At 36.3% G+C, this 27,624-nt stretch overlaps 1 protein-coding gene across 6 annotated transcripts in view; it reads right to left on the bottom strand.

Annotated features, from left to right (window-relative positions):
- Window positions 1-23,983, bottom strand: part of LOC131427512 (neprilysin-3) — a 28,851-nt gene extending 4,868 nt beyond the window's left edge. Inside the window, exons 1-2 of one of the 6 annotated variants that reach the window (XM_058590765.1) lie at window positions 23,323-23,983; window positions 11,124-11,400 (exon numbers count right to left, since the gene is read on the bottom strand). In XM_058590765.1, coding sequence (XP_058446748.1) covers window positions 11,124-11,400; window positions 23,323-23,337 — 292 coding nt within the window. In that variant the 5' untranslated portion in view covers window positions 23,338-23,983. Of the gene's footprint in view, window positions 1-11,123; window positions 11,401-11,472; window positions 11,955-23,322 lie in introns of those variants that run through there. The other 5 variants (XM_058590769.1, XM_058590770.1, XM_058590766.1 and 2 more) reach the window with 5 other exon arrangements.
- Window positions 23,984-27,624: the final 3,641 nt, after the last annotated feature.

The raw sequence follows: 27,624 nt of genomic DNA, 5'->3' as shown, positions 1-27,624 counted from the left end.
GATTGCTATTCTTTCTTGCATTCCGAAGCTCTTTGAAGCGATCGTTAATGACAAACTGCTTAGTCAAATAAAAAATAGAATTACTCACATGTAACATGGATTTTTCAAAGGACGTTCCACTACTACTAATTTGCTTGAATTCGTCTACTATACCTTGACCGCTATGGACAAGGGAAATTACATTGAAGCTCTTTATACAGATTTCAGCAAAGCATTCGATCGTGTTGACATACCCACGCTTATGTTCAAATTACAGAAATTGGGAATCTTACCAGGTCTTCTTAATTGGTTGGAATCTTATCTAACAAATCGTCAACAAATTGTAAAATTTAAGGGTAAAAAGTCGAGTCCCATTCACGTCAGTTCCGGGGTCCCCCAGGGATCTCATTTAGGTCCTCTTTTATTTATCTAGTTTGTTAACGACATTTCCTTTCTTTTAAAAAAAAATAAAAATTCTAATATACGCAGACGATATAAAACTATTTTTAGAAATAGAGAAAAGTGAGGATGCCAAGGTTTATCAAGAAGAAATTCTATCTTTTTATACATGGTGTAACAAAAGTCTTCTTCAACTAAATGTTAAAAAATGCAGTAGAATAACATTCAGTAAAAAACGAAATACACCTGACTTGATAGTTACTCTTGAAAGTCAAACAGTTCAGAAATGCGAAAGAATTAGGGACTTAGGAATAATACTATATTCTGAAATGACTTTAGTTGACCATTATAATACAATCATAAACAGAGCCAATAACATGCTAGGATTCATAAAACGATTTTGTTACTGTTTTCACGATCCGTATACAATCAAAACATTATACATTGCCTATGTTCGGTCAGTACTAGAATACTGTAGCTTAGTTTGGTCACCTTACTTAATCACATGGGAAGATCGAATAGAATCAGTTCAAAAACAATTTTTGTTATTTGCACTTCGTAAATTAGGTTGGACAGGACTTCCTCTTCCGTCATATAAAGCCCGCTGTATGCTGATAAGTATTCAAGCATTAAAAGAACGCAGAGAATTTTCAATTGTCTCATTTGTAAATGACATTGTCTCGAATCGCCTAGATTCCAGTCAACTCCTGTTCAAACTAAATTTTTACATACCATCTCGGCGTTGAAGAAATCGAAATATTTTTATTACAAACCACCAGCGAACAAACTATGCAAAAAATGGGCCAATAAATCAATTGATGGCTGTATACAACAAGCATTCAGAAGCAGTCGATTTCACTTTGTCAAAAAACAAACTAAAGCAATATTTCAGTTCTATTCGGTAAGCCAATTATTATTATTTAACTCATAATTAATTATACATTATTTAGTGATCTATTTAGAATAGTTTACTAATTTAAGACGATTATTGTAATTAATCATATAGTCTACTTTTGATTGACGACAAATATATGAAAAAATCCTCGAAGGAGGAAAATGGAAGCTCCTCTCTCTCTAAAAAAGGGTGACAACGAGATCCAATACAAAAAAATATCTTTTATTTAAAAAATCGGCACAATCGGCTACGTAAAGCTTGTACGCAAATAGGCCTGAATAAAAATATATTTGAAATTAACATTCAAACGATCGGGTTGGGATTTTCATCGTTTTTTTTCAAAAATTTGTAACTACTAAATAAATTGACCGATCTTGATGCATTTGGTGTCAGAAAACCCGGGTATTCTTTAATTTCATTCTGCCTTAATCGGTGTTGATATGGTCCAAAAACACCGGTGTTATTCCAGATCGCCTTGGGGTAGGTCGGTTTTGCAATTTGGGGTATTCTATCTAAAAAACTAAAAATGTATATGGGAACAGTTCTTTAACAATCTGAAATGTGCAAGATTTACTGAAACGCATCAATTTGAATAAACTAATCATTTGGCACCATCCCAGAGGGTACTGGAACCGGTTACAAAACTTCTGAAAGACTTTTTTGAAAAGACACAAAAATGTTATCAGAAAAAACAAATTCTATGTTAGAATGAACGAAATACAATGTAAAACTTCACTGATACCGCAAAACCACTTGAAATTGAATCCGGATTATGGTCCCGGAAAACTGCTCTGGGTTTTGGGCAAGGCATACGACATGTCAAAAAACATCTACTGCTCTTCACAAGCTGTTTGAAGACATCCAAAACTGATTCGGAGACGAATATTACAGAGCGGTAAGTGAAAAAGTGCAACTTTCATGACAATCGTTGTAAAAATACTATTCTTCAACATTGAATGTTAAGTTCTTTCATTTTGCCGGTCTTATAAGTTGATGTGTACCAGGCCCGTACCTAGGATTTCGTTTCGGGAGGGGTTCACAAATAAGAAATATTGCATCTAACTTATGATTCTTATGCCTTCACTATTTTTTGTTCTTTTTTGCCTTTCTCATATAGAAAGGCTATGCAATCACTGTGAAAATCGACTTTTTAACCGAGGCCCGGAGGGCCGAATGTCATATACCATTCGACTCAGCTCGACGAACTGAGCAAATGTCCGTGTGTGTGTGTGTGTGTGTGTGTGTGTATGTGTGTGTGTATGTAACAAAAATATGCACTCACTTTTCTCAGAGATGGCCAAACCGATTTTCACAAACAAAGATTCAAATGAAAGGTCTCATAGTCCCATAGCCTGCTATTGAATTTTATTCCGATCCGACTTCCGGTTCCGGAGATATAGGATGATATGTACCAAAAAAGTGAAAAAAATATGCACTCACTTTTTTCAGAGATGGCTGAACCGATTTTCACAAACTAAGATTCAAATAAAAGGTATTATAGTCCCACAGCTTGCTATTGAATTTCATTTGAATGTGACTTCCGGTTCCGGAGTTATATGGTAATATGTGAAAATTTGAGAAAAAGTTTACACTCAATTATCTCTGGAACAACTCAACCGATTTTCGCAAACTTAGATTCAAATGAAAGGTCTTATAATATCCTAAAAATTTGTGAAACATTTTATCTGAATCCGACTTCCGGTTCCGGAACTAAAGCGTGATAAGTGGAAAATTACCAATTTTATTAGTATTTTTCCACGAACGATGGTTAAAAACAGGTACAAATCCCATAAAACTGTCTGATAAATTCTTCTAGTTTGCAGAGCTTGTTAGTTTGTGGGCATATAAAAACTTAATTCGGCACTACTGGTCCCCTCTTTTCCTGTTCCGAGAGCACCGAAAGTGGAGAAGAAAAACTCCTAAAACTAAATTCACTTCGATTTCTCTGCGATGCTTGAACCGATTTTCACAAATCTTGATTTGAATTGAAGTTCATACTGTCTTTAAACCTACTGTGAAATTTCATCTGGATCCGACTTCCGGTTCCGCAGTTACAGGGCGATGAGTGTCAAAGTTTTCAAATCGCCATATAGAGTGACAATATGTACAACACCGAAAGAAGAAGAAAACACAAAACGAACAAGGCGTGCTTACGTACACGTTGTGTAGTGATGTCAATAATAATAATAACAATCCAACTACATGTTTCAAGCTGCTGATTCATGCTGTTTAGCACGCAGTAGTAACAGAAACGCAGGTTCGTTTCGTTAGATTTAGTTTAATTGGTTTAAACGAAATAGAGCATGAGATAGTAAGTATAAGTTTAACTACGTTCAAAACTGTTCCAATTTGTAGGTCATATTTGTTGGTAGCAAACGAACCAACTTCGGCTATTCCGTTCATCTGAATCCGGTTTCGGGAGAATTGGAAATTGTGATTAGAAACTGCAAAGAGGATCTCACTCACTTTTCTTGGAGATGGCCGAATAGATTTTTACAAACTTATAGGTTCAAAAGAAAAGTCTTACCGTTTCATACGGAATTCCTTAATTTGTTGTGGATACTACTTTCGGATCCGGAACTACAGGTTAAACAGGATTTATAAAGTTTGTGAGATTTGTTCCGAACAAATTATCCTATTCCTATTCAATAAACAGTTGTTTTTGCGAATTTCACGATTATATTCATGATGTAATGAGTAATATGAGAAAGGCATCATTACACCACTAGGTGGATTAAAATAGGTTTTTTTTTTTGAAGAGTGAGTGCAAGTAATTGACAATTTCAGTAAATATGTACTCACATATTTTGGATTAGACAATGAGGGATTGAAGCAAGAAATTCTGTGTGTTAAAGGGAAGCGATTGATTTTATACATTTATTTTACCATATAGACCCATAGTTCGGGTTCGACTTCTGGTTCCGGAAAAAGAGTCCGGATAACATTTTTCAATCCATTGTTTTGCTTGCATGGTGTTTTTATCCATTAAAAAACAATGTTTTATCAAAACACGAAGCTCGGTTTTTTTCCATTTTTTAAACAAACTACAAAACGACTTTACTCCAACCTTGATAACTCAGCTGTTTCTGGTCGGATCGACTTAAAATTTTGACCCGTTTCAAGCAAAGGTTAGTACTCTAGAAGAACGTGGTTTACTACGAGCGCCATCTCTGCTTTAGTCTCGGGACTTATTGATCCATGTGTTGTACAAGGTGATGAGTATAGAAATTTAAATTCGTCATTGGGAGTGACGATACAAGAGAAAAATGTTCTTAGTGGTGGTCAAAAACACCAAAACGGAACTCACTTAAATTTCCCAGAGATAACTAGGACGGTTTGCAAAATAGTAAGAATGGATTCTACTGAAAGGTCTTATTGTTTCATAGACTTGTATGCTGTTTCAACCGAAACCGACTTCCGGTTTCGGAACAGGTTCCGGAAGTAGTGGTCAGAACTCCAAAACGAAGCTCACACTATGCTCTTGTGTATCTGTGCATTGTCTCGCTCCAATAATGCACACTTATACCTGCTGTCGAAGGTGTTTTTCTTTTTTCGAGGTAGTCCACGAAAAGTATACCAAGGCAAGCCCAAAGAACCGACTTCATAACCATTCCGCCCAATTTAGTCTCCCTAGGCCGCTTCGGAGCACTCATGCTGATTTCAGTCTATTGTTGGTTGATCATTCTGTTCTCTGGTGTATAATAATGCATCTAGACTTCGTCAACAGTAACCAACCGACACCATCACCGTCAGCATAGACGAGCATGCTTCCAAAGTGTGCTTGCGTTCATCTTTTTTTAATCCTGAGTATGCAAGTGCTGCATCCAGCGGCAGGACATCTTTTTCAACTGCAGAATCTTGCTAAAACTATGATATGTTTGCTCGGTACTGATCCTCGTGGCACTTTTTGGTCATCCAGTACCATTTCATTTAATGTTGACATTGATTGTTATCACTGTGAAAACCGACTTTAGACCTCCGAAAAAATATAGATTGCAAAAAGAAGCGGGTTAAAACTGGTTGGTAAAATCTTATAATTATCCGTTCTTGTACGTGCCTGACGGGTACAAAAAGCATACTTTGGTTCTACCGGAAAATGAGGTCGAATACTCCTAAATAGAACAAATTTCGCTTTTCCTAGAAAACTTTCATAAACTTAGGTTTAAATAAAAAGTTTTACGATCTTGTAAGCTACAGTTTAATTCTATTCGGATTCAACTTCCGGTTCCAGAATCTCTGAGTGGAGATGCAAAAGAAAACGTAGAAAATCTACAAATCTGACTTTACAAACTAAAGTCCTGGGGACGGCTATAGCGTGATGGGCTAGTCGATGCCTTTCATGCAGCCCACCTGGGTTTGAATCCCAACCCCGAACATAGGTCTAGAGTTTTGTCGTGAATACGACTTACTTTACTATGGGGCGCCTTTTCAAAATTAGCCATACGGAAGAATGGGCAGAACTTATACGTGAATATCTCGACTTGTATTAACGACAGCAACATAATTCTTTCACTATTTTATCAAAAATATTATCAGGAATTTAGGATAATATTTTGAAGAGTGTGAGATAGCCACAAATAACTCAAAAAGTAATTTTTTTTTTTCAAAATTTGAAAACAACGCAGAAAACTTTTTACTTTCACTTGGATTTTTCGCGCAAGGACGACGATTTTGAGGTAGTCAGGTACATATCTTCAACTGAACGGAATAATAAGTCAAAAATCGTTTAAAATTCTGGTAGTGAAAAGGTGGAAAGTTCCACAATTCACACAATCGATCAACTATCAATTCGAATTCGAAAGTATAAAGAAATCGTGTCAGTTTTATTCGTATTCACGACATCCAGTTATGTCTCTATCATTACACACCCGTACTTTTTCTGGCCCGAAGTGGCGAATGATATTAAGTTTAAGACCTCTATAATCGGAACAAAGAAACACTAATGTCCCGGTCTCCAGCTTGAGAATATCGATCAAAAACTACAAAAAAGTGCTTTTCACTTTCGCGTGAAAACATTACACCACTAAGTGGATAAAAAAAAGAAAGATAATAAATTCGATTGAATGACCCATTTGATGAAACGGGTTTTGACGAAATTTCTCGACCCTCTAGATCAGTGATTCCCAAACTAGTCCCTACAGCCCACTAGTGGGCATTACCTCATTTTCAGTGGGTAGTAAACTCAAAATTGTTAACAGGTGGGCAATGAGTAGCAAATAGTGGGCTTCGATACTTAAAAAATCTTTCTGAGAAAGGCCCTGAGTAAAATGTGTTCATGACAAATTTATATAGAGTTATGGGTAATATATCATTGCGAAAACCAATTCCATTCCAATCTATCAGTTGCAAAAATGATGTAATTAGTGCATCATACAATTCTTGTGAGATTTGTGAGAAAAATAACGAAAGTTAGAAGATTTAACCAAGAATTGGTCGAATAAGAATGGGCGTAAAAATTTTCAATGTTTCATTAGAAATTCATATAATGTCTATATTACAAATTCAATTCATACAAAATACAGAAAAAAATCAGGTCCACGTTCTGAATTCAGATAGTCAGAATGATTTTCGGAGTTATTCAGAATCCTGAGGTCAGATACAGAATTCAGATTCATGTTCGGAATTCAGACCCAGAATCCTGCTTCCCGGTTCAGAATTTAGGTTCAGCTCTAAAACTTCTGTCAGGAATTCCCACCCAGAATCTAGATCATAACTTATGTCCAGAACACACGAAAATCTATGTATCCCTGTCAGCAGTTCAGGTCTATAACCCAGGTCCAAAATTCAAATTCGAATTCCGATTTTCGTTCAAGAAGCTAGGTCCATGTTCTGAAACTAGGTCCAGAATTAAAGTCCAGAATTCAGGTGAAGAGTCAAGATTCAGGATTTAGTTTTAGGTTTAAAAACTCTGTCAGAAGCTGATCCGGGGTCAGAATTCCGGCCCAGAACCAAAGTTCAAGTCCAGATTGGATATTAAATTCCAGAATCCTGATGCAGAATTCAGATTCAGGTGAAAAATCTCTGTCAATAATTTTGGTCCAGAATCTGAGTCCAATTTCAAAATTCAGAATCCATATCCAGACTAAGAATTCCGGTCCAGAATCATAGTCCCGATTTTAGGTTCAGAATTCAGATTCTGCACTCAGATCACAAACACATGCTCAGAGGTTAGGTCAAGTTACTCAATTCAGGTCCAGATCTTGGCTTAGAATCCATGTACAGAATCCAGATCCAGATTCAGAATCCAAATCAAGAATTCTGTATCAGTTTCAGAATACAGAATCAGGATCCAACTTCAGAATGCAGGTCCAGAAATCAGATCCAGAAACCAGGTCCTTAATCATGCTTAAAAATTTTGGCCCAGAATGCAAGTCCTGAGTTATGATTCTGAATCCAGATTCAGGTTCAGAATCCAAAATCAGGATCAAGTTCCAGGTTCACGATTCTGGTACATTCCCATTTGAGTAAAAATCTTGTTTGAAATCCTGAATCCAGCTCTAGAATCCTGCTCCAGATTCATACCCGAAACCTTCATTGTAAACTCTGTAAGCCAAGAAATCAGGTTCAGGTCTAGGATTCAAATCCATGCTCAGTACTCAAGTGTAGATTTCTATCACAGGCTCAGAGTCTCTGTCCAGATTTAGTATTCAGATCCAGAAACCTTGTCGGATATCCAACTCCAGGGTCCTGATTCGGAATCCTGGTCTATGTTTAGAATCTCTGTCAATAATTTAGTTTCAAATTTGGAACTGAGCAATTCTAGAGAACTCAAGCCCAGAATCCAATTCAGACTCACAGTTCAAGTGCAAAATAGGTTTACAGTTTAGTTTTGGAAATTCTGTCAGAAGTTTAAAAAACAGAATTCTGGCTCAGAATCCTGGTCCAGAATCTAGGTTAAGGTCTCTGTCAGGAGTTCAGATTCACAATCTAACTCCATGTCTAGAATCCAGATCCATGTTATGAATATAAGTACTGAATTCTGCTTCAAATTCAGAATGCATGTTCGGATAAAGAATCTCTTTCAAGAATCCACGTTCAGATTCAGTATTCTGATCCAGAAACCTTTTTGATAGATCAATATTCTAATTCAGTGTTCAGAACCAGAATCCAGATCTAGATAACGCTTAGTTATTACTGGGTGAAAGGACTTGGGAGTTTTTCTAACAATCATAAAGACTGTCCCAAAAAGTATAGACGCAACCAAAAACCGCTGCCATTTCGCAATGGTTCAGAATCTGTCAATTTTTTGGCTGCGTCCTGTTGTTTACACACTTCTCTAACCACCTGTGCAGTTGTTTATTCGTTTTCATTAGTTTGTTTCGAAATGCGTGGACTTTCAGCATATCAACGTCGAAAAATTGTGTACAAATGGTGCACAGAACGCGGACTGTCTCTGAGAAAGATAGCAAAAATCGTAGGAGTAAGTGAAAAAGCCGTGCGAAATGCAACCAGGAAGTTCGGTGAGGATAACACTTTTGAGGATAAACCAAAAAAGTGGGCACTTCGAAGTCAAGTGTTCTTCGTGCTAAAAAACGTTTGAATCTTCGAACCTATAAGAAGCAGAAACAACCAGAACGTAGTCCAAAACAAGAAACATCGATCAGGTCGAGGGTTCGAAAGCTGTACAATACGATTGTTACTGTAAATTTGAACTGCATAATCATGGACGACGAAATCTACGTGAAACTCGATTACAAATCCTTGCCAGGACTTCTATATTATAAGGTGCGAGAAGGGCAAGTGTTAAACCAGTCCGAGACATCGATTGAAGTCGAAAAATTTGGTAAGAAAGCTATGGTCTGGCAAGCAATTTGTAGCTGCGGTAAGATTTCGAAACCCTTCATCACCACTGCTTCAATGAACAGCGAAATATATATCAAGTAATGTTTACAAAAACGACTTCTATCTATGATTCGGAGCCACAAGGATCCTGTTGTCTTCTGGCCAGATCTTGCTTCTTGCCACTACTCGCAATCAACGGTAGAATAATGTTACCAAAAATGTCACTTTAGTCCCAAAAGACATGAATCCACCAAATTGCACATAACTTCGACCAATTGAGGAATTTTGGGCATTAATGAAGGCACATCTTAGGAAACATGTCTCGGCAGCCGAAACCATTCAACAGTTCGAAAAAGATTGGAAAAAAGTGTCAAAACTTGTCACCAAGAAATCTGTACGGAATTTAATGAGGAACGTTCGCAAGAAGGTGCTACTGCAAGTATTACAATGGCTAAGTAGCAAATGTTGAGAATAATATTCTGTTGTTGTAGTCTAATATTATCAGTATATCAGTATATTATATTAAATTTGAATATCTAACACTTGTGAATTATTTACAGCGAAATCAAAGTGTGTCCATACTTTCTGGGACAGTCTTTAGAACCAAATACTTATAAATGTAATGAACACAATCATGCACATCTTTATCACCAAATCTTATTTTTTGTCATAGTTTCCCATGTGGAAAGTTGTCGCTTGAGAGTCGTAAATAAATTGTTTGATTTAAAATGTTTTCGTTTTTGTCTCTCACACAAGAAGTAAAACCAGAACTATAAATGACTCGGAAAGTTACTTTTTTATGACTGATAAAAACGAAAATAATGAAATCCAAAAACTAGTATCATAAGGTTTCAGAGACAGTTATAAATCCGTCCGCAACCTTCTTCAATCCGGGGAAATCGTTCTGTCAACTGAACTATTGTGGATGTGATAATACACAACGCAGAAGGCTTCCGGCTAGAAAAGAATTTGGTATTTGATCTGACTGTGCACAGTCGGTTAAGTTCACATTTTAGTTGATCACCTGTGATCCAATTTCATTTCTCTACAGGTAGATCTCACTTTATTTCTCCAGTTGAGCAATGATATGTGTGGTTTTGTTGTTTTTTTGCGTATCCTATGGTTGAACGATAGGATCTTCACGGAAACCCCTCCAATCAAAAAAATACGATCTCGCAATTTTTTATTTTTGCAATTGTTGTTTTAACTAATAATTAGTTGATTCAACCAATTTGCTATTTGATTTGCACATATTGAAGTAGTTGAAAAATATTTTGTGTTTAATGCTGTCTAATGTCAAAAACAGCAAAAAGCAAAACAAAAATCTCAATGGAAAATCAACCATTACTTTAGTTGAAATTCAAACGCGTTTCTTAAACATTTTCATGCAAACGAAATTCGTTTGTAAAACTCGTGAAGAGTAACTTTTGAAATGTTTATCATAGCACTAGTTGTCAGAATATTAATGTGACGATAAATTATCTAATTATAATTTTTCCAATCAAAAATTTAGTTATTTCAACCATCGTTTCTGTTGATCGAAAAACAAAAATGACAGTTTAAAAAAAACAACAATCGCTTAGTTGTACCAAATTTTAACCAATCAAATTCAGGAAAATAACTAATATATTGGTTGTTTCACGATCGCGAGGGGTTCCGTGTTGAATTAACAATTAATTTCTACCGCATTGGGATTGGGAAGCAAATTATTTTTTGTATCATTCATGTATTTATTTTATATTTAAATCTTGAGCAAAAATGTTGGTTGTCGCAGAATTTTAATAATTGTTTTTCTACTTGGTGGGCAGTAGAACGAATAATATATTTAAAATGGCCGTTTGACAAAAAAAAATTGGGAATAACAGCTTTAGATTAATCGATCTTACTCTGAATATTTCCCTTACATATAAAAGAAATCTTAATTCAATTTTAACTTTGAATAAATTGATTTAATCTAAAATGTAAAAAAATGGGATATCTACTCAATCTAGTTGAAAACTAAATCAATTAAATCTCCTGGTTACTGTGCTGTGCCAATATTTCCCAAACCCGCACCCTGCTAACTTACCTTTGTAGTTGTTGGAATCCACATGGGGCTGCACGTGCAAAATCCTGGTGCTCTCGGTTGCCAGTAAGCTGATCAATACCACGATTGTCAGTGCCGAGACGAGTACCAGTAGAAGGAGCACTTTCTCCAATTTGCTCCTGGCGTACCACAGCGACGTCCCTCTGGCCGTGTGATAGCGGATGTGCATCGTCGGACTCCGGCTGGTTTCGTTGATTTGAATCGAACCGATGCTGCTGCTGTCTTCATCGGCGAATTGTGCCTGTTTGTACCGGGTCATCTGTGGATGAGGCAAGAAGAAGAAGACAAATTACGTCGCAGTTGTATGTGTTAGGTACGTTTTCCTCTCAACTGTTTCTAGTGAAAACAATAACTAACGTCGATTACCGACCACCTTCATGGCACTGCACTCGAGGGAAAGCAAAGACTGCACTGAATGTGTTTGTTTGTGCGTTTGTCAATAGATTACGCGGCAGCCAATACAAACCAATTCTGAAGGTAGCTGAATGCAGTACTGCAGTTATTAAGAAATCGCAGTTAAATTTAAACAAACTCGATAGATCTTAGCTTCATTGAATCGAGATGGACGTCTGGGTTAATATGCTCACAGATCCATTAGAGCGGCGGCACTGAATAGCACTTGCGTAATCGCGTAGAATGTTCCTCCCCTGTAGAAGATATACTAAGCACTATGCTATTCTCACTTGTTGAAATAGAACCGGACTGCTATTTCTCGTTAAGGCTAAAGATATGGTGGTAACTCAGCGTAAATTGGCAACCAACTGCGCGTTTAGCACTCATCCGTATGACACCGACTTCCAGCTGCCACACGTACCTAACTCTACTGTGTGCAAAACAAATACGCCACTAGTAGCCGCGATCCTCCGCACGATGCGGGTGGGTGGAAAGGATTATAAACAGCGTTGATCTGCCGGCGGCAAGGCCAAGGGATGAACGAAATGCGCGCGCATTATTTTATTATACCTACTACAGATTGTTGTTATTTGATACAGAGATAAACAACAGCAGAGACTATTTACCCTACATGTCGGTTCGGTCTATTTTTACTTCAATTCGCTGTCATCTGTTCAGCAGCAGATTACACTTTCTGGCTGTTTCGATTAATGGTAGCACTGATAAGGTGCTGATTCAAATGCCAAAGGAACTACACCGATAATTAAATTTCCGTTCCTATATAAGAAAAGTGAAGTTCACAAGCTCGAAATAGATGTGGATACAAAACGGAATGCAAAATGTATTGATCGAATACGAACTTTTGCTGGAGGCTGTGGCAGATGTTCATGATGCAAACGCAAGTGACAGCCGGAATTTCTCCTCTATTAAAAGAAAAAAAAGTTTTCAATTGAGTTTGATTCGAATTATTTAGTCGAAAAGTTTCAGTCTCACAACCTGAATATTATTGAGATTATCAAAAAAATATCTCCCAAATTAATACTGGTGGGTGGACAGTTATAATTCAATTCGATTTCCTCATTTTTACGTTCTCAACCGGTCATCATGCGCGTATCTCGCTGCACCCTGTACTTTAGAGATATTCAATTTTACGTAATTGAAACATCATTGATGAGTATTACTTCTGGAAGTGAGAATTCTACAGTTAGAACAAATTCAGCAGCTGGAAGTTTTACGCTGAAACTGGAACAAACGTATCCCCAGCTAGCCGTTTTAGTTTTATTTATTCGAACAGTTCTCTTGCCAAATTTTTCGAGCTCTTCTATGAGCTACCCAAATTAGGTCGTTGTCTACTCAAACTTTGACTGGATCGTAAAAAATAAGTAGCGAACATTGCCAAAGTTGTCATGACAACACTTTGGGAAATCTCACATTTACATCTTACGTCTTCTAACGACTGTTCGACAAGTAGATAGCGCTGTAGTTCAAACGATAATGTCTTCGAATGAAGCGGTCAAAATACATAGGTATGTTTATTATAGAATTTCAATCAATTTATAAAATTTTTCGCTTAAGAATAAATCTTTTTTACTGTTTGCATTCGGAATAGCCTACATTTTTTGCATTCGAAATGGCCTACAGTTCGAAAAAATCTTGTAATTTTACATCTTATAAGATGCACACAAATGGAGCGTCGTATTTCACACTAATTTGGATTCAATAACATGTAAAATTGTTTGATTTAAAAATTACATGGCTTGATTTCGAACGAAATAAAAAACAAAAGATCGTAAGCAGCACCGCGACTTGCACCGAGAAACATTAGATCACAAGCACATCGGTTACTCGACTGAACCACAGAGCTCATATCTGTTCATTGAATAATTGATACATATGAAACCAAAAAGCGGGACTTGGTAGCCGAGTGCAAATTACATTCGGAGAGTGTAAAATTCTGAGCGAGTGGAATACTGCGTCATTTGGAAAATTAAGTAGTTATGAATTGTATCGTTTGTATAATTCTGTCACCTGTAAAATTCATAATTTTTTTCTGTGTTGTACAAGGAAATATTGCATTGCTTGTAATTTTTTCCGCAATTGAACGGCTGAAAGCAAAAATCGGATAAGTGCAACTTAGTTTGGAAAACCCGTTTAAGTATTTTTGAATGCAAAAATTGGATAAAAACATTGAGAGCAAAAACCGGACATGGATTTTGCAATGCAAGAATCGTTTGAAAACATCTTTTCTGCAAGCATCGGACAAAATAACTTTTAATGCAAACACCGGACAAAAACTTAACTGGTTCTTCCAAAACAAATGTATTTATCCGGTTTTTACAAAGTTTTTACAAACTGCCGCTGTGGAAACGCAGTTTAGATCAAGTTGCCCTTAACAAACAAGCAAACCATGCTTCGTCCACAGCGACAGTCGGTAAAAACTTTGAATGCAAAAACCGGATAAATAAATTTGTTTTGGAAGAACCGGTTTTTGTCCGGTTTTACCTTTTTTTATACATACAAAAAATAGGAATAGAATTCGCTCAAACTTTAGAAAAGTTTTCCGAGGCCCGGAGGGCCGAATGTTATATACCAATCGATTCAGCTCGACGAACTGAGCAAATGTCCGTGTGTGTGTGTATGTGTGTGTCTGTATGTGTGTTGTCAACTAAGAGGTCTAGATCTCAGAGATGGCTGGACCGATTTTGATCAAACTAGTCGCAAATGAAAGGACTCCCCGTCACCCTGAATGCTATTGAATGGTTTTGAGATCGGATGTTTTCTTTTTGAGTTATACGAAGTTTTATGTCAAAATTTTTTGACAGTATCTGTCACAATTGACCTTGAAAACAGAATATTTTTTCAGACTTAGATTCCGTACGGTAATACCTATCCAACAAGCCATAGATTGTTTAAATCCGTCCATTTTTAACGGAGATATCGAAATTTTTGTGTAAGCGCCTTTTCCCCTAATCCAGCAGTAGAAGTTTTGAGCGCTGTCTGGCAAAGAAATGCTAGGGGGCTGTCCATAAAAGACGTCACGCCGCAAGGGGGAGGGGTGTGTTTCATAAAACGTGACCATTTGTGACAGGGGGAAGAGGGGGAGGTTTTTGGAATGTGACGTCCAATATTTTCAATGAGCGCATTTTTGAAATACCTAATTATATTACTGCTTGGCCCTATTTGCTGAAAAAATCTCCACAATAAACGTTTACATGCTATAGAAAATCGTGTATTTGTTGATGTAAAAGCTTCTTCTTGTAAATTTGAAAATGAATGATGCAGGAAATCATTTCTGTTGTAATCAGCAAAAGTGCACGGAGGAGCGAGTAAATTAGCGAAATTAATAAATTTTGCCTAATATGAGTAAAAAAGAAAAAGATGCCTTCAAACGGTTTAACTTAAGTTATGCACTGACAATTTTTTCAGTAATTTGATTTTCTAGCATTGATAATAGTATATCATAAGAATTTCTCTTATCTGATTCTGATGCAGTTTATTCAATTGTACTCCATTTGAAAAAGGGCGGGAGATCAACGATTTCAGACGTAGATCATGTCATGTCTTATCTTGATCATTTGTAATTTTTCTCCACCAATATCAAAGTTCATCGAATCATCCAATGATTGAACTTACATAAATCAAGAGTCATTTTAGCTCAAAATCACTACCCATTGTGTGACGGAAGATCAGTACCGATATTGATCGATGTGATTTAAAATTCACTGATCAACTGATCTTGAAAAGATTCTCCGACAGTGATCTCTTTTTGATGCGGTTTTGGTCTTTATTTTCTCAGCCCTGTATGCTACACTAAGGAAGTATTATTCTTTACCTAAAACAATAATATATCTGTGTACCGCTAGGAGGAATAAAGCATTAATCTAATGACAGCATGTAATAAATCGAATCTTCCCTCATATTTGTATGGTTTGTCATACGTATTGAGAATGTATTGAGATAAATTTTATTTATTTTGAATTCGTGACATGTGACATAGGGGGGGGGGGGGCTTTGCTTCTGTGACAATTTGTGACAAAGGGGGGATGGGGAGTCAAAAATCATCAAAAAAAGCGTGACGTCTTTTATGGACAGCCCCTAGGGAGCAACATAAAACACGATTTTTTTATACTGTCACATACATAATTATATTGATTTAAACTACTTACAGCAATAAATGCTGGAAGAACATAACAGCCATATACCATTCGAATTAGTTCGTCGAGATCAGCAAATGCGTGTGTGACAAATAATTTCACTCAATTTTCTCGGAGATGACTCAACCGTTTTCAACAAACTCAGATTTATATGAAAAGTCGTATGCTCCCAAACAAGGTTCCTGAATTAGGTTTGGTTCCGACCTCTGGTTCCAGAACTACAGGAGGACATGTGAAACAAAATTAAAATTGGGTAACTCATTTTTCTCGTAAATGGTTGAACCGTTTTAAAATTCAAATGAAGTCTAAGAATAATCTAAGATTCAAATGAAAAGTCTTTAGATTCTTTAAGACATCTTGCTTTTAAGTCAGATCCAACTTCCGGTTTCGGGGCTACAGGGTGATTAGTATAAAAATGTCTATTTCACATAAATTAATCAGGTTTATCGGGTTTGTAGATTTGGATAGTCGATAACCAAATAAACTTATTTCATTTTGGTAGTATTAAGTTTTCGCTTCGGAAGGCACCCAAAAATTTATTTCGCACTACGATTCCTCAAAGATGTCTACATTGATTTTCAAACATTTTGACACAAATGTAAAATATACAGCTACTCAGGTAAATTTGTCTAACTTCGGCTACACCGAATTTCGAATTTCGGCTCCAGTATCGAATCGTTTCTCAAAGCTCAATCGTTTTCTCAAAAAAGCCAAATCGAATTTCAAAAACAAAAATTCAAATTAGAAAACTGAGTCGAATGGTATATAACACTATGGGTCTCCGAGGCTCCGTTCGAAAGTCGGTTTTTCCAGCAATTCTAATACTTTTCTATAGAGAAAGGCAAAAAATCCAATTTTATCCAATTCTGACTTCCGATTCTGGAATTGTAGGACGATGAATTTTTAAAATTCTAAGCGGTATATAAGATGACAATCCCGAAAAGCTTTAAAGTTGGACTCAAAAATATTGCAATTTATTCGTCATATGGCTATACGAATCGGATTGGGTTATGCTGGGTCCTGAATACCGGCTCTGGAAGTACCTTAAATTACCCTAAACTCTAAAGTGGTAATTACTTCGACATATCATGGAATGTTTAATCGATTGTTACACTTTTAGATTCAAATTCGATCCGATTTGCAGTTTTGACATTACAGAGTAATGAGTGATTAAAGTCGCAAATTGCACTTCAAACGACGGACATTAGAATAATGCCATGAAAACTGAAACACCGAAGAATATTCATGCAAAAAACACATGCGGATTGATAAAAAAAAAGGTATCGTCTCACTGCTAGGTGAATTAAGCACGTTTTTTATACGAAAATCGCTTATGAAAAATTTCATTTTATACGAAAATCGCTTATAAAAAATGTCAGCCGTAATTTTCAAAATCTTGAGTTTTTCCTAACACTGGTGTTCAGTTCATTATTCTTGAATATCATTGCGGAAGTCAATGGATATCAATTGAAAAAATAAAGTTACATAACTGTGAAAATAAATGTATTGTACAATTAATGGAAGTATCATAAAAATGATACAAATTGCCCAAATTAAGAGAATATTGAAATTTTTCTAAATGTTATAATGTAGTTTCTTCGCGATTGTGGGCATTTCCTCAAATTACTGCTGAAAAAACATATTTTTTTATGATTCTGGTAGAAGTGTTGTAAATGGCTTAATAAAAACACATTTTTCAAAACGATCACATTCCTAGTTTTTTATTATTGGCCTTAGACGGGACTGGCCCGTTTGGTCATATGACATAATACCGTTTGGCATAACGCCGTTCGGCATAAAGTCATTTGACAAAATAGTCATTTGGCGTAATGGTCATTTATTTTGTAAATCGAGATATTTTGGTCTATTGTGGTAACTAAAAGATAACCAAATGGCTGGGATACAAACTCAATAGAAATACGAGTTCTACAGATAGGTTCTAACGGGGTACCCAGGATGCATACTGATGGATGACGAAATGTATGCTAAGATAGACCTAGTGTTGGTTCTCAGACAAAATTTGTATGAAGCCATGTCCTGGAACGAGGTCTAACAGATATTAGTTCGATTATTATTGATCAAATAAATCAAATCAAATAGGAAGTCGGACATTGTTGCTATTAAAACACTGTGGAATACTTTTTCTATGTCCAGTAGATAACCCAGAAGATTTATTTGCTTTTATCATGTTCGTTTCTCTAACAAATTGATGAGTAGTTAAAGTTCATGCGTATTTAGGGGGGGGGGGGGGTAAAGGGAGCACTCGGGCGCAACGGGATTGGAATTCTTTTTGCCCGTCCTAGTCATTTTTTTCTTTCCGGAGATGGAGTTCAACCATTTTTTTTTGCTTACTAAAAACCAACCGTGAGGGCGGCAAAACTTATTTTGTTTTGTGTGCCAAATTTGCTCGGTACGCCACTCTGACGGAACCCAAACTGCTCTGGTAAAAAATTGAATTCTCATTTATATGAGACATCATATGAGAGTTTTCGTCATTTGTAAGAAGTACTTGATTTCCTTCCTTGTGAACAGGGATTGGTTTCTGAGGTTTCTTAAGAAGCTTAGAAAGTTTCCAGAAAAGTTTAGAATATGGTTTAATTTGTTCAACTTTCTTAGCAAGCACCCACGTCATGAGCATTTGAAGATTGCCATCGATGATAGTAAAATTGAATTCAATTAGAGTTTGGGATCTAAATAATTCCTGACTTCGATAATGTAATGATTCAAATGATCTGTTGCTGTGTCGATGTTCGCAGAATTTTCTTAAAATAATTTCATGATTGATATGATTTTCAATGTGAGATCTGTATTAGCCAATTAGATATAGTTAGAAATAATTGGATGAACTATAGCTTCTTTCAAAGCTCTGAATGTTACAGGAAAAAAATTTGAAAGAAAGTTAGCATAACTAATCAGTTCACTACAAATGTGACTTTGATCTGTTAGAACGAAATCAATTGAAGAGGGGTTCCTCATGGAAGCGAAATTGGTCGGATTACTGGGATAAAGAACTGAAAAGTAACCAGCAGAGAGTTGATTATGAAGTATTTTTGTATTCCGCTTATGTTGCCCAAAATTCCATTGAACATTCTTTACATTTAGGTCCCCTACTACGAAAAATTTACAGCGATACTTTGTGAGTTTTAGCCAATCGCCTTTAAAAAAATTGAGTTGTTCAGAACCACATAATTTGAGTTGCTTCTCAATTTGACATTTGTTTCAAAAAATGTTTCTGTCATAATAGCAATATCAATTTTGTGAACTTTCAAAACATTATGAAATTTATCTTCACTCGATTTTAAAGATCGAGCATCTCAATTTAAAATATTCAAATAATTATTTGTTGAATCAAAATAATATTTTAGGCAAGTTATCATCCAACACATTTGCATCATCAGATCAGACGCAGACATTGTTGAAAAATATAAATTAACTAGGCTAAATTAATCTTAAAATAAACTTCTAGTTTTTAAAAGTCTTAATGAAGACTGATTACCATGAAGTATGATTCTTTGAATAGCCAGCCTTAAAAAAAGGCTGATTAATTTATTAGTCGTGAAAAAGACTGATTAGTTCAGAATATCACTCTTTGGATAGCCTTAAAAAGGGCTGACTAATTATTTGTCTTCTAAAAGACTGTTAGTGAAAAGAACGGAAGCATTGAGTCGACGCAACTCTAGGTAGCCAAATATTTATTCCAGGATCCAAGTGTGCGGTGCGAACGACTGACTGAATATTTTCTATTATTTCTTATAAAGGGTGATTTTTTAAGAGCTTGAGAACTTTTTTAAACAATAAAACGCATAAAATTTGCAAAATCTCATCGGTTCTTTATTTTAAACGTTAGATTGGTACATGACATTTACTTTTTGAAGATAATTTCATTTAAATGTTGACCGCGGCTGCGTCTTAGGTGGTCCATTCGGAAAGTCCAATTTTGGGCAACTTTTTCGAGCATTTCGGCCGGAATAGCCCGAATTTCTTCGGAAATGTTGTCTTCCAAAGCTGGAATAGTTACTGGCTTATTTCTGTAGACTTTAGACTTGACGTAGCCCCACAAAAAATAGTCTAAAGGCGTCAAATCGCATGATCTTGGTGGCCAACTTACCGGTCCATTTCTTGAGATGAATTGTTCTCCGAAGTTTTCCCTCAAAATGGCCATAGAATCGCGAGCTGTGTGGCATGTAGCGCCATCTTGTTGAAACCACATGTCAACCAAGTTCAGTTCTTCCATTTTTGGCAACAAAAAGTTTGTTAGCATCGAACGATAGCGATCGCCATTCACTGTAACGTTGCGTCCAACAGCATCTTTGAAAAAATACGGTCCAATGATTCCACCAGCGTACAAACCACACCAAACAGTGCATTTTTCGGGATGCATGGGCAGTTCTTGAACGGCTTCTGGTTGCTCTTCACTCCAAATGCGGCAATTTTGCTTATTTACGTAGCCATTCAACCAGAAATGAGCCTCATCGCTGAACAAAATTTGTCGATAAAAAAGCGGATTTTCCGAATGGACCACCTAAGACGCAGCCGCGGTCAACATTTAAATGAAATTATCTTCAAAAAGTAAATGTCATGTACCAATCTAACGTTTAAAATAAAGAACCGATGAGATTTTGCAAATTTTATGCGTTTTATTGTTTAAAAAAGTTCTCAAGCTCTTAAAAAATCACCCTTTACTTTCGTTGGGTGTTATCATATTTGATATTGGATTTATTATTCTTATATGTATCATTTGTTTAGCCCTATGATACTGTTCCGGGAACAGCGAAGTTTGCTTAGCTTTTCAATTTAAACTTGACGCTAAATGTTTTTCCCTGAGGCCACTTAACCATTTTGTGCTGTTTCTTCTGATGACCCTATTGCCACATGTGATTCAGACCAAATAATTAAATAAATGTAAACACTTGCGTTTGATTGAATCGGTTTTAGAATTTAGTATTGCTTTCGAAATACAATACACTTGGAAAGCGCAAATAATATTCAATACGTTTGTTTTTAATATTTGGATGGGTTTAGCTATTTTAGAAATTCATACTCTGTTCGTGTATGGGCTTTACAGGGTCCGGCACTCGAAGTGTAACCAACTTCAGACCGCTCGCGCAGCTGACGCACAGGCATCAGTTCTCTAGAAATTTGCTAAATGACAGTTCGGAGTTGTATTGTTTACAAGCGCAAGAAAGCATTTTGCCAAAAGTGAACGCGGAAAAAAAATCAGTGATGGATTTAAAACGTAATAGTGTGATTGCTTTATATTTAGATGGAAAATCACAACCAGCGATTGTTCGTGAGCTCAAACACCTTAAAGTGAATAAAGTTTTTGTTTATCGCACCATAACTCGTTACAATAATACTGGTAGCATCGCAAAACGTCATGGAGGTGGTCATCAAAAGACTGCAACGTCACGTGAGATGGTTCAAAAAGTGAAGAAGCGACTTGAACGAAATCCTCGACGAAGTGCCAATCAAATGGCAAAAGAACTGAAAATATCCGACCGTAGCATCCGCCGCATACTGAAAAATGATCTGAAGGTCAAGCCTTGCAAGATCCAAAAGGCGCATGATCTCACACCGAAGCAGCAACAAGTTAGACTTGAGAGAGCGAAGGAGTTGCTTCGTTTGGCCGAAAGCGGTCAATTTCCGAACATTGTATTTTCTGACGAGAAAATTTTTCCAATTGAGCAATTCGTAAACTCTCAAAACGATAGGGTTTACTTGACCGACCGTTCATACGAGAATTTGAGTCATCGATTGGCCACCAGGAGGCAGCACCCGCAACAGATAATGGTTTGGGCCGCTGTAACCGCAGATGGGCGCTCTCCAATCGTTTTCATCGAGCCTGGCGTCAAGGTAAATGCGACATATTATCGGGAAAGTATTCTGGAGGTTGCTTTGAAGCCGTGGGCAGACAAACATTTCGGTGGCAGACCATGGACGTTTCAGCAGGACTCGGCACTGTCTCACAAAGCTCGAGTGAACCAAGAATGGCTGAAAAACAACGTTCCGAACTTCATCACGTCCACACAATGGCTCTCGAATTCACCAGATGCGAATCCAATGGATTATTCTCTTTAGGCCATTTTGGAGGGCAAAGTCCGAACTAAAAGATACACCAGTCTCGAGGCGCTGAAAAAAGTTATTGTCCGCGAGTGGGCCAAAATACCTGCAAGTCACATTCGGGCAGCTTGCGATTCGTTTTTTGACCGTCTCAAGGCCATAGTCAAGGCAAAAGGTGGTCATATCGAGCAAAAGTGAATTGATTCTGAATTTTGTATTATTTTTACACATTTTGTACTTTGAATTAAGTAAAAGTAATTTTCCAAACTGAATTTATGGCCTTTTTAATTGGTTACACTTCGAGTGCCGGACCCTGTATAATTTATCATCATTTATCATTTAATATTTATATTGAGACGAGAAAAAAAATCTCTACAGTAATTCGTTTTGTGATCGGGAAACGAGAGCTGCTCGGTTTGTCAATATTTTGGTTCGATAAATAAAATGTGGGCCGGTGTGGGCTTTGTTCGCCTGTTTAACATACGGTCGCCCTTTAACAAAGGAGATTGTACAAAAGTATACAAAATCTATTGGAAAGACCTATTCATTGACTGAGTTTTGTTTGTCGTATATTGTTAACGTTATAATAAAGCCATAAAACTTCTGTTTAAAAAGTTACTACACACATAACTTCCGAAAGGTGAAAGTTCGTTCAGTGACATTTTCTTGGAATCGAACTACAAACAACCGCAACTAGTTATATATATACATTCATGTGAGTTCTAGCATGTTCGAAAGCAGAAACCGACACACAGCGGGTTTTCGAATATATTACAGGGTTTCCTAGCGAGTTGTGAATTGATTTTACCCAAAGACATCATATAAACAAAATATCCAGATCTCATATTTCCCGAACAAATCATTGACAATATCCATTCTCGCGAACATTACACCTTCAGGCGAGTCCCCATCGATTCTTGTACATATAAGTGGATAAGAGAAATGTCAAATCCGTACGCGCCAAAATAGCAACACTGCGGACCCATACAATTGACATGATATGTTGAATGTTTTGCCGTGCGATGGCGTTGCTAAACTGCAGATTGATTTCGCTTCAAGCTGACAGGGTCTGGTTTACCATAATGGAAACTGTTCTATCTGACAGTGACTTCCACCGCTCAAGTGTGGTGAGTTCAGAAATACAAGGAACGATGATAGTAGATGATTAAAACTAGTAGCTACTGAACTAATCTTGAAGAGAGACTTTCTGCTTGCACAGTGAATTTTCTCTTAACTTCTGTTCGATGTAATTGTCATCGATCATCAATTGGCGTGCGTTTGATGGATTACTAGGTCGATCCAGATTGAAATTGCATTTCATTGAAATAAATGGAATGTTATGAGTATGTATACTTTAGTATACTCTCGTTCAAAATCTATCTGACTGATATACTGCCGTTCTACGCATAACTATCTCATATATAAAGAAAGCTCATTGAATATGGGACAATTACGCTTAGAACGGCAGTATAGTTGGGTATTGAATTGAAATATTATCCAAAGACTATTTCAGCTAATAAAAACACATATTCATCATAACATGAATGAGAAGTAGAATCGTTTACAAAAATTACCTGCACCGACATCATTGGGCCTAAACTTTCCGACTTTGACTAAATAAATTCGGGTTCCCTTTTATCTGCTAGTAAACATTGTACAGTACACGAATTTATCTATCTGTTTTTTTTTTTTTAGTTTCTATTTGTCCGCAGGAACAGAACTCATTTTCCCAACACTTCACGAACTAATCGGCCGCATATACACAGAATCTGGCATACGGATGACTTCGCGTTGTGATATATGTTTTGTTTATCCTTGGGAAAATCGATCGATCGTCTTTCGACTGATTTGTGTATGTTTCTTCATATGCTCTTGTTTCACATTCAATCACAGCATTTCCTAGGTCCCTTCTACGATTTTCCGTGAATTTTCAAACTGTTACACAGTAATGATTCTTGATGCAACTACCATTGATTTCCGTACACAATCAATGAAATATCGTATTACGGCAATCACTTGCACCAACCATTCCGCTACAGTCAACGTGTCGACGCATTCAAATGGTTGCTTTCGATGTCTTTAAACGGTTCACTCAACTATTAATGAATAATTCGTCGTCCATTCGCAGTAGCTTAATTGTTTCGAACAGATATTTATTATCTTTCAGTCTAGTATAGCAAGTTTTGTAACACTGATGATATTCTCCATATGCATGCGATGATAACAACACCCCATGGGGGCATGCGTCAGAGCACACGTTATGGAGACTGCGCGGGGATGAGCTGTCAAACGAAACCGCCAAGGGCAGACGTCATCGAAAGAGGGTGAAATTTCGGTAGACTCTGGCCTCGCATACACGTGTATCAGGGAATCGTGAGTGGTGAACATTTATAAATTTTTGTGCGATTACAACTTCTCCAACATAGAAAGGTCATATAATAATTCAAAGATTTATGCCCAATTGAAAAGTATTGTGCAATTATCAAGCGGAATTGATTCTTTTCGGTGCACAGAACTCATATTGGAGAAAAAAACCGCATGCGAGTTGTAAATAAAAACCGCGAGTTGATTTGAACTGCATCAGAGTAATTCTGCTTTCTGTGAATGTGACCAAATGCCGATATCTTTTATATTACTATTTTTCGATCCATCCCGATAAAAATTTTGTTTCAATTGTCCACATTTTAAATAAGATATCTGTTCATTTTAAATATTTATGATGGGTAAAATTCAAAGCTCACACGACTCAACTGAACGAACTTCTAAGCAGTATCTAGAATACATTGCTCAGGCAGCGAGAACGGTCGCTCGGAACTTGTTCTGTACTTTCACAGTTAACGGATATACTGAATTGCATAAAAAACAGTGTGTAAAATTTTAAATAAACAGTCTGGCGCACACTTGTAGATGTCGCCACGGTCGATACTTTTTGGGTGCGTAAAATTGTTGTTTTTGCTTCAAATTAGGATTGTACACCTAGTTTCGTTTCACTTTGATATTCCGACATGGAAGCAAAATGTGACTTTTACACTTATGAGAAAAATGTGAATTTTACACTGGAGATGAAATTTACAATCTCTCTCTCTCTCCATCAGGCATAGAACCTCTTCATCTTTTTATATCAACAGATTACAAAGATCCAACAAATATATTGCTAAATAGGCGGCTAGGGTCTAACACTTTTTAATATCATTTTTTATTTGTTTTTTGTATAGTAAAACATTTAAAGAATATTCTGTGAAATTTTCAAGGCTATCGGAACAAAAGTCAGCAAGTTATCTTTGCTTATCTCATACTGCGAAGAAACAAGAGCTTTGCGCATAGGCCCAAGATTTCTGTTTCGATTGACTCAAAAACTTGACAAATCATCATTGAAATGTTTCATTATGACAAAATACAAAAGAAAAAATAAGGCTTTATGAAAATGTTAGAGCCTACGGGCTCCCCAGAGTAATAAATTGTTTCCTTCAGTTTTATAGACAAAAACCTGTTTTATTCCACCTAGTGGTGCAATGATGCCTTTCTCATATTACTCATTACATCATAAGTATTACCGTGAAATGCGCAAAAACAACTGTTCAACTGGTGAACAACCGGGGGATTGGGAGGATCGAGCGAATGTTAGAGGCCTGCCTAAGGGTGAACATTATTATTGATTGAAAAATCAACGGAGAACTGAAGCAGACTTTCTAAGGGAGCACTAAACTGAACTTGTGGATTGATGGTTTTTAAGCACTTACAACAGGTACTAAATTAACCCTAAACCTAAATTTAGAATTTAAGTATTGGAGTTAGAAAAACTGTTTGAAATTGTGTTTAAAAACAAACTTTTTTTATGGTGTCGCAAGATTGGTTAAAATCAAATACAATACACGAGAGTATTGGTTTAATAGACGACACATATTTGAGAAAGGTTCATTATAGCCATAACTAATGCGAGCGAATTAGATTCTCAGAAATTGATGAGACTCCCAGATCCTTCACAAACGATTATTGCTTGAGCACAGTGTCGGAAATAGCATAGTTAAATACTACCGGTAGTGCAGTAATACCGTGCCAATGGTGTAGTGATGTCAAATATAACAATAATAATAATAATAATCCTACTACATGCTTTATGCTGCTGATTCATGCTGTTTAGCTTGACTTACATACACAGAAAGAAATAATGAAATTTACACGAGATGTAAATCAATAGTAACATGGAATAGACATGGGTTGAATCGAAATTTTGATTGAAAACCTTCATCGATGCAAAACTGAATTGGATTGCATTGAATTTTGAATTAATATAACTGTATCTTTCAATTAACGCTTATTTTGCAATTAAATTATATTGAAACGTACAGAATTGTAGAGTAATTTTATGTTTAATTACCTGCTCCAAATATGTGCATGAAAATAGATGTAAATTCACAAAATATTCTTATCTGTGTATGCGAAAGTAACAGAAACGCAGGTTCGCTTCGTTTGTTAGATTTCTTTTAATTGGTTTAATCGAAATAGATAATTAGATAGTAAGTCTACACAGCTTGAAAAAATCTTGTAATTTTACATCTCATAAGATGCACATAACTTGTCTTACTTAACTTATCCAATGACGCAATATTAAATTCGTACAGAATTTTACAAGCTCCGAGTGTAATGTGCACTCGGCTACCAAGTGCCGATGTATGGACTCATATGTATCAATTATTTATCAAACAGATATGAGCATCTGTGGCTCAATTTATTAAATGATGTTAAATGCTTGTAATCTAATGTTTCTAGATTCAAGTCGCGCGCTATTTCTATCGATATTCTTGTTTTTAATCGAAATTTGATTTCAATCCATGTAATTTTCAAATCACACAATTTTCCATGTTCTTGAATATAAATTCGTGTGAAATACGACGCTCGATTTATTTATGTTCATCTTATGAGATGTAAAATCACAAGATTTTTTCGAACTGTGTCTATATTGGAATATTCAATGAAAATTTCGCCACTTTCGCAGCAAGATGTTTTCAATACAATCACTCAGCTTTGAATAAGTAGATTTGGAACTCTATCTCACAATCACACAATCGGAATTATTATTTGAAAGAATAATAAATACAGAAAGTAAAAATATTGACACCTGGTTACTTAGAAACATTCAGATTATTATAACACAATATGTCTATTGCAAATGAGTCTTCATGGTTGATTGGTGTGGCAAATATAGAGCTTCAGGACACTTAAAAAAGAATTAAAAAGGAGTTGTTGAAGAAAATACGGCGCCCCACTCGCATCAAATAAGTCTGATACTAGAACTATAGGGTCCGCCATATAACTTTATCTCGACATTGGTAACAATTATTTCGACATTGGTAACCTTAACTTCATTTCTGATTTGACAGAAACTTAGTTTTATCCTTTCGCTGAACGAAAATGGTTGTATATACGCTTTGAGGAACGCGTGAAAATAGTGCCAACTTGAAGGACAACATTCGTGCAGCCATAACTGAAATGAAGCTGCATACAATCGAAAATGTACTAAAAAACGTGATTAATCCACCTAGCAGTGAGATGATACCTTTTTTTATCAATACGCATGTGTTTTTGCATGGATATTCTTAGGTGTTTTAGTTCTCATTACATTATTTTAATTATCGTCGTTTTAAACGGCAAATTGAGATTTTAATCACTCATTACCCTGTAATGCCGAAACTGCAAAACATATCGAATTTCAATCTTAGCGTGCGACAATCGATTGAACATTCCATGAGATGTCGAAGTAAGTTCCACTTTAGAGTTTTTCGTCATTATTTATGGTACTTCCAGAGCCGGTATTCCGGAATTAGCATAGCCCAAAATGATTCGAATGGCCTGAAATTAATACGCGAAACAATTTA

The sequence above is a fragment of the Malaya genurostris genome, chromosome 2 (assembly GCF_030247185.1).
Source record: "Malaya genurostris strain Urasoe2022 chromosome 2, Malgen_1.1, whole genome shotgun sequence".
Classification (NCBI taxonomy): Eukaryota; Metazoa; Arthropoda; class Insecta; order Diptera; family Culicidae; genus Malaya; species Malaya genurostris.
This window is presented reverse-complemented; position numbering and strand designations above follow the sequence as displayed.